This window comes from Dromiciops gliroides, chromosome 2 (genome assembly GCF_019393635.1).
Source record: "Dromiciops gliroides isolate mDroGli1 chromosome 2, mDroGli1.pri, whole genome shotgun sequence".
Taxonomy (NCBI): Eukaryota; Metazoa; Chordata; class Mammalia; order Microbiotheria; family Microbiotheriidae; genus Dromiciops; species Dromiciops gliroides.
In genome coordinates this window covers 654,702,227-654,710,627 of record NC_057862.1, presented here as the reverse complement: position 1 = coordinate 654,710,627, position 8,401 = coordinate 654,702,227, and the positions used below count along the sequence as shown (strand labels likewise).

Below are 8,401 nucleotides of genomic sequence, written 5' to 3'. Positions count from 1 at the left end.
TCCTCCCCAAAGGACTTGACTTCTTTTACTTTGTAACAATAATGAGCACGATGAGAGTTAGTAGTTGTAACGCACTTTCAGGCTGCCACTGTGCTTTTACACATCACCTCAGTGTACTCAGATTTATCAGAGGCAGTGTAGCGGAGTGAAGAGCGCTAGGAAGACTTAATTACAAGCTCTGTCCCTTTACCACATACTGGCCCTGTGACCCTGGACCTGTCACAACGGCAGAAGCTTTCTGGTATCAGTGACATCACAGGTCCAGTCCCTCTCCTTATACTTTTACGTGTGCTGTGAGTTCCTTCTTATCTTTTTATAACCACCCCCTTCCCCTGTCTAATAGTACCAGCACATAGCACTTACAAATAAATGTCTGTTGATTGATTCCCTAGTGAGGATTTTCAGAACAAGTATGAGAATGCAAAGTGATGGGAAGACATAAATGGGTTGTAATCAGCAGCAGGAGGGAGTACATACATCAAGCTCCGTGGGTACAAGGACCACTTTTCATCTCTGTATCCCTAGCCCAAGTACAGAATCTTGCACACAATAAGTATATTTATTGAAGTTCCAACTTTCAAAAGTCTGGAAATCTCTAAAGACATGAGGATTTCCCTTTACTTCTTTGATCAGATATCACTGGGACCACAGAGAGGAACAATGTAATTAACAGAAAACCAAGGACCAGGTAAAAGCTTGGGTTGTAGTCATTTTTCCAAAATTAAAAAAAAAAATCTGTTTGGGACGTTACTAAACGCAAGTCATGATGAACATTCACTTTGGAGGTTCTTGGGTTGTGGATCAAATGCCATAAGATGCCATTATTAACCAATGTGGACTTAATATCAAACCTCCACTAACACCCTACTGTGATACCCCATTGTGGTTCTGAGGGAAGCCTGAATACTCAAAGGCTAGTAAAAAGACCACAAGTTCTTGCCCAACTGAAAAGGTTTCAGGGATAATCCAGTAATGGACTGTATTAAGGACTAGCCTACTGAAGTTCAGAGAGCTATCAGGGTTAGCTGCAGAGCAGTGAATTATTTAGCCACAAAAAAACTTTAAAATGTTCTGCACCAGAGAAGGGAGTACCCAAACCAAAATAAGAGATTCTAGAGGCAATATTTTTTAAAAAACCAATGGCACTTTTAATTTTCCTTCCTCCTAAAAAAATCTGAGCCAGTAAATATAATTAGTATCTCATATATTTGCCCTGAAAGGTCACATTAAGGGCAAGACCTTTTTTCTGGAGAGAGCCAATGGCTAAGACTATCTCTAAGAATAACTATCATGAGTAAACATGGAAAATTTTGTTTTCTCCCCTCTTTGGGGAGAAAGTAAACACTACATTAAGATCAAGGCAAGAGGCTTGTCCTGTCTTCTTTCTCCATTTCTATCCTAGGTTTACACTACAGGACAACCAAGGAAAACCAGGGTAAACACCAAAGAGTTTGAGGCGATGTTTAGCAGCTGTTGAGGGCAAAGATGCCTTTACCAACCCTATCCTATAAAAGCTAGAGTTAGCTTTTTTATAGTTAATGGTTAAGGGTCCTATGTGCTTCCATACCTTAAAGTTCCAGCAAGACAGTTCTTCCATGGCTTAGAGACATGTAAGCCACAGAAAACTAATAGGCTTTGGAGTTGAATACAGGAATTTAAGGCAAAGAAAGTATTTTTCAACTAATAAAATATAGGGCTGAATGAACAGGTAAAAAAACAGGAGATAACATGCTTAAATATTACTCAACATTAGCTGTTTAACACAACAATTATGTTTATATGTTACATATGAGAATTATATTAATGAAGTTTTGTCCCCAGAGTTAGAGCATAAATGTGTTACTTCAGAGTTATGTCATATCTGTAATATTAATTTTGCTATAGGCACTTATGCATCATTTCATAAGACCATAGAGAAATATTTTCTAAGTTTCAGTAAACATAAGCAGCAATATTTAAGACTAGGGTAGATTTTAACAGCTTTCAGGAAAGATGATTTGCAGAAATGTTGCTTATTGAAACTGTGCCAAAGGGCACTTTCAAATAAAACAGACAACTTACCAGAGGCAGTATTACAGAGTAACATTTTAAAGTCTTTTTCTTAATAAGGGGATCATCTCTGGAAACAGCAAAGCAATAACCTCCTGAAGCTGCCAGATTGGTTATTCTCAGATGCAAGGAAGACAGTGTATAAAAAAAGAAACCATATAACGCTGGTCAAGCCTTCCCCTTGGCTAAACAGAACCGAAAACTTCACAAATGAGTCCCCTAACCAAAGCCCCATGGCCATCAGGATATAACATAACAGTTTGCTAATTTGTGTTCGTGTGGGTACAACCTATAGAAACAACAGACAAAAGGTCAATACAGAATTAAACATCTCTAGAGTGGAATTTATGCTGGGTTGAAGATGTTTGCACTTTCTGCTTACCTTATATTACTCAGGCTCAATGGTACTTCCTAGTTTAACTGTTCAGGTTGCTATCTCTGATGAAGTTTCTTCGATTTTGAAAAGGAACAGAGGTTGTAACTGAGGATAGTTGGAAGAGAGTTTAAAAACCCACCCTGATCTTCTGATGCACTTGTAAGAAGCAGCAAAGCAGTTTTAAATCATCGAGGATTGACTTTTTATTATTAGTCACCGTTCATAATTTGTATCAACCGAAAAGACAATACACACAGCAGAATTCTAATGCATCCCATGTAAATGTTTACATCCATTATACTCCTCTCTCTCCTCTAAGACTTATCATTTTAAATTTTTTACATCTCAAAAATATGTCTGCAATAATTAGAACTTCATCAGGCACCCCACTTGGAAAGAGCCTTTAATATTTTTTTACAGTAAAGGAGATGGGATGGGGCTTGATGTGAAATGTAACTTACAACATCATGAAAGAAAAGGGACTTCACAGGAACAAAGTGAAAGTTCACAAAGAAAGAGTTCAGCGGCTCCTTCCCTTGAAGCCCCCCGAACAGAAAATAAAACACAGAACACACAAAGCTCAACAGCAGGTTTGGTTTTTTACTTTTTTTTTTTTTCATTTTTTAAAAAACCTCCTCACTGCTCCATTTTGCAGCAAGAACCAGCCCTGTGGCAAGGAATGCGCTGCTTATGCAAGCTGCCACAGCATTCTCTTCTGTGGTTAAATGTTGAAGGCCTTGTGCAGTTGGCTGAGACCAGTCACTGCTATTGCTTCAAAAAGAATTGGTTCACATTCAGTCCACTAGCCCCCATCTCCTCTCTTCCCTCCTCTCCCTGACCAGGGCTGGCTACAAGAGGTTCAACCTTCAAGCCCGGGCAGTTCCCTTCTCCAACCCCCAAATTTGTAACTGTTCGAGCGAGCAAGCACACATACTCACACACGCGCGCGCACGCGCGCGCACACACACACACACACACACATTCTTAAATATCTATCTGCTGTTCTGCTGTTGTCTCTTGGTTCAGGACATTGAAGTTAAAATACATTCACTAGAAAAAACATTGGCCATTCAACCTCTTCCTTTCCCCTGTGTTCTCTTGGCTCTAAGTATTTCCCAATATACAGTATAAGAAGTTAAGTTTAATCTCCAAGTCAGTATCCCCTAACTTATAAACTCCTTTCAGAAAGGCATAGAAATGGGAAGTGTCATAAAACAAATGCAAATCATTACTCACACTCTTACAACTAAATTCAAAATTCTTTCACACATGAATGGAATAAGCAAGAGGTACAAATCCGTAACTCACCCGAGTAAAAGGGAAAAAGAGTATTCCAAATGTTACAATGAGGAATGTTTATTTAAATGAGGAAGACCTCATAGTTAACTGATGATCTCAAAAAGATTATGCCCTAAAGAAGGCATAAAACATTCCACTACACTGTCCCAGCCATTTCAAGATACCAACGGTGAAGTCCTGTGGTAGAAATCTCTGAGAGAGAGCCATTCACAGCTTTATAAGCTTGCTTGGGTGAATCCTCCCTTAGGACTGCTTCTGGGGAAAATGCAAGCTACTCTGGAGGAGAGAATGAGGTAAGAGTGCATGTGAAATTGTCCAAGGAAGTGTGTGTGCAAGCACAGCTCCCGACCCCAGGTTTTATTAAAACAGATCAGAGTGTGTCTAGCTCCCTACAATGATCCTTATAGCTAAAACAACCCCCTATCCTAAGGAAAGGAATCACTGAAATGTTCAAGTGTTCACAGCAATTATGTCAATTCTTCTTTTAGTGGCAAGTCATTCGAAAAGAGAGGAGAGCTAACCCAGGTCCCAGAAACTAAGGCACACTGAAGCTTTCCATTACCTTAACATCAGAAACAGTCTTCACGACCATCAGTACCCTACACAGCCACTTGGCTACTAACCCCTCTGGAGAAGCTCTACCACTGGTCAGATGCATTTGGGCAACACTTCTACAGCTTCTTCTGCCTCCATGTGCATTTGTGTCCAAAGCAATGGAGGATCCCACACACGATTTCCTCTTGGAATTATAATCCACTAGAAATGCTTTGTCAGCACGATTCATTCTTTCTAGTCCCACTATTCTGCTGTGTCCTATCTGGATAGTATTTCCCCCAAATTTCTTTTGCACCTCATCTCAGTTTTTAACTTAACAACCTGAACTGGTCACCTAGAAGCGAGAGAGCAAATGGTGCTACTACCACAAAGGAATGTTAGAACAAAATTCCAATCAAGAAAGCCACAAGCTATATATATGTTCATTCTAGCTCAGGTTTCATAGCATCCAATAAGGGTATTGGGGAAAAAACCAAACCCTTTAACAACTACCTTTCAAATGCAAGGGCAGACAGTTTCCGCAAGTTTTCACTAGTCCACAATTTACTAAAGACCATGTGCAAAGGTCACATCTGAATGCTGACTTAGTCAATCCTATACTAGTGGAATAAAAGTTCCAGCTGATTTTACTCTTGTATGTCATTCCCATCAGCCCGACTCCAGTCTGCCAGACAGATTAACAATATCCTAGCATCTGATACAGAGCTAGGTTTGATAGGGTACTGAAAAGTCTTTCAGCCCCAGATTGGTGGAATGAAGGAATGGGTTTTAACTAGTTTTAAGACGGCAGAAAAATTAGTTATCTGTACTGTACTCAGTACAAAGTGCTTATAAAGGATGAAAACATCAAGGTGGGCACCCCTTTCCCCCATCTTCTAGAGCCTGACAGACAGTACTCATATATTTGAATGTACAAAGGACACTCAATGTGTACTTCACCTCATTATTCTTAACTCAAGTCTAAGGTGCAGAGTTTAGTGATACATTGATCCTTTCTGAAAGGCACTCAGCATATCCCACTCAAAAGAGCTGCAGACGTTAGGTCTTTAGCCCACATGTTCATGAAAAGGTTTTCTCCATAGAGAGAACAGTAAACTACTTGTGAAACTCAGGATAAGTTAATCCTATCCTGCAGTCTCCATGTGACTTTCACTGACACAGGGGGCGAGGAAGCTACAAGGCTTCATTCCAACACCATTAAGTACAATATAGTAAAGATTTCTTTAACTGCATGGTCTTTATTTCAGTGCCAGTGTTACAGATACAACACAAATGTTCCAGTTAGAAGAAGGAATTCAAACGGAATGCCAAGGTCCAAGCCAGGCTCAGGAAATAAAAGGGAGGTTTGGAGTAATGGGGAAAAAAAGACTCACCGATGTGTTTTAGGATGAGTCTAGTATTCACTCTTCATGTGGGCAAAGGGGCTTTTTGTCCATTGGTCTGATCCTTACAACTGGTGCTGCCTCTTTTCTTACCCATCTACCATGTTTAAGCAGCCAAGTCACTGGCTGGGAAGGAAGGGTTAAAATTCTTGGGGAGGGGGCAGAGGTATGATAGTTGCTCGGCGTAATTTTATAGGTTGTCTACTTTGTACTTCAGGGGAAGAGATTTCGAAAACTGTTTATACATAACTACAGCCAAGGAGTAGTGAACAAGGGATACTGGAAGAGCCTCGGAAAATTCTATCACAAATAAAGCACCATGACCTTCACACCAAATCTCATCAGAAATTTTTTACTGCATCTGTCCAGTGTTTACAAATAACCTCTCAAAGCCTGACCTGCTCGTGGTTATCATACAGCTAACGAACATACATGTGTGTGTGTCTGTGTGTATACAGCAATGCACAGAAAAGGCTACTAGGAACCTAATGCCTCTTTCAAACATTGGGGGAACCAAAAGAAAAAGGCAGGGCTCCCTGATGTCCTTTTGATAGATTTCCATCCTGAATTCCAGATGTAAAAAGTGCCTGAAGATGGTAACCCAGCTAGTGAAGGATAAATATCCTCACTTCACCCACCCCACACAGAAACGACAGCAGAAAGAAGGGGCAACCATTTGCTTCAGAGACAGAGCGAGTGTTTTCTTGCCATGAATTCCAGTCTTCTCCTCCAGACAAGCTGCATATTTCCTTAGGGGCCCAGGGAATATTCTTTCTGGCTGCGAATGTGGGGGATGGGGGGAGAAAGGGAGAGGAAAAAGGAAGAAGAAGAAGAGGGCACAGCAGCCTCCTGAAGCAGCCAGCCTCAACCGAGGAGGGGAGCAGATTAGTCTCTAACAAGATATGCTTTGAGGTCAGCAGTAACTTTAGGAAATTCCTCCTCAGTGGCTTTCCTCGGCTCCTCGTGCCCATGGTGCAGTTTGGGAGGGGAGAGCGGGAAGGGGGGCTTGCCAGGGATCACAACCTCCTTCCCAGAGTTCCTTTGATTGGGTAGGGCGATAGTAAGAATGGTGCCAAAGCCGATTCATTGCCAGGACTGAGGGGGAAAGTTGTTCACTTCAGCTAGATCCTGCATCGCGGAGCCCTTGTGATTATACGTAAGCTTGATCCTCATTCGGAGTTGCTGCTGCAAAGGTGCAGGGATTGGGGAAGGACAGGAGAAGAGAAAAAAAACAACAACAATCAGAATCTTTCACAAAACACTCCCTAAAACACAAATGATACATGAAGTAACATGGCTGTATTTTATCCAAAGCAATGTGTACAATTTTAGAATTTGCTTTTGTATAGAAAAAGAAAGGGGTACTGATGAAAACTGCTATTATTTTGTATTGACAATTACAAGCCAATCAATGCTCTCCACAGCAGTGCCAGAAAATTTCTTTCATTTCCATTTCAGCGTAGCTTTAACAAAATAAAAGTTTTCCATACTTCAGAGAAGACAAGAAAATAAACATATATTCTTATGTCCAAACCAACAAAGAAATGAGGAGTGGCTTCAATGAAATAAGTCTGATGGTCTGAAATAAATTTACCATATAGATGTCTTCATTTTACTTAAAATACCTAATTAGAATTTAAATTCATTATGAGATAGGAATCGAGAAGGGAATTGTTTTTGAAAAATCACAGGACCATTAGACCAAACAGGATCTTTACCCCTTCATTTCACAAATGAGAAGAGAGATGCAGAGAGTTCTTGTGACTTGCCCAGGTCAAAGAGGTAGTGTCTGAAGCAAGGTCTTCCTAACCCAGTCCAGCCTTCCACCTACATAGCACAACTTCTGCATGGAAACTACCGCTTTCATCTCTCTTCATTAAGTTTAGAGTTTTGAATACTGAATGATCAAAGCCAGGTGCGCTTAATCTCAACTGCCTTTTTCCACGTTCACTGGCCTTTTGTGATAATGGGTGTGATGGGCGTATGTGTGCTGTAGGCGGATGAGGAGCTATAGGAGAAAAAACCCCAAAAAGGAGAAAGCAAAGACAGTAACATGGGGGGGAACTAACTGCTAACACTGCTTATGTATACAAAAGGCACTTGATAAGTGTCTACCAACTAACACTGGTGGGTTATGCAAGTCTGATGAGTTTTTTCTAAATATCCATTTTATAAAATTTTGTAAAGTATGTGTAAACATCAACCAATCATTTATAGCAGCCCTCTTCTCTGTTTAAGAAAGCAAGTTTCCCAATACTTCTAATTTGATTAATGTTTCACCAAAGCACTCTTTTCTTCCATTTATACCTAAAAATCACCGTGTCCAAAAAAAAAATATGAATGGTACCAAAGACTTTTCTCAAAAGCAGATCATTAACACAAAGGGTGCCATTGGCTGGGAGATGACTGAACAAACTATATTATATGAATATAATGGAATACTATTCTGCTATAAAAATGAATGAGAAATTCAGAGAATCATGACAAGACTGGTGTAAACAGAAACACAGTGAAGACAGTAGACACAGAAGAATATATATAAAATTAATACAATCATGTAAATGAAATGAATATGAAAAGCAAGCAAAATTGGATAAGGTAGACATGGAAGTAGAATACTGAACTTGGAGTCAGGAAGACCTAGGTTAAGTACTGCCTCAGAAACTTACTAACCATTTAACCCTGGGCAAGTCATTTAACCTCTGTACGCCCCATTTCCTTCATCTGTAAAACAAGAATA

The 8,401-nt window shown here is 40.1% G+C and overlaps 1 protein-coding gene across 3 annotated transcripts in view; it reads right to left on the bottom strand.

The window, feature by feature from the left end:
• Positions 1–2,603: 2,603 nt before the first annotated feature.
• The window catches only part of AP1G1 (adaptor related protein complex 1 subunit gamma 1), a 72,104-nt gene continuing 66,306 nt past the window's right edge, over positions 2,604–8,401 (bottom strand). For all 3 annotated transcript variants that reach the window (XM_043981895.1, XM_043981897.1, XM_043981898.1), the window contains one exon: positions 2,604–6,846. In XM_043981895.1, coding sequence (XP_043837830.1) covers positions 6,745–6,846 — 102 coding nt within the window. In that variant the 3' untranslated portion in view covers positions 2,604–6,744. The remainder of the gene's footprint in view (positions 6,847–8,401) is intronic.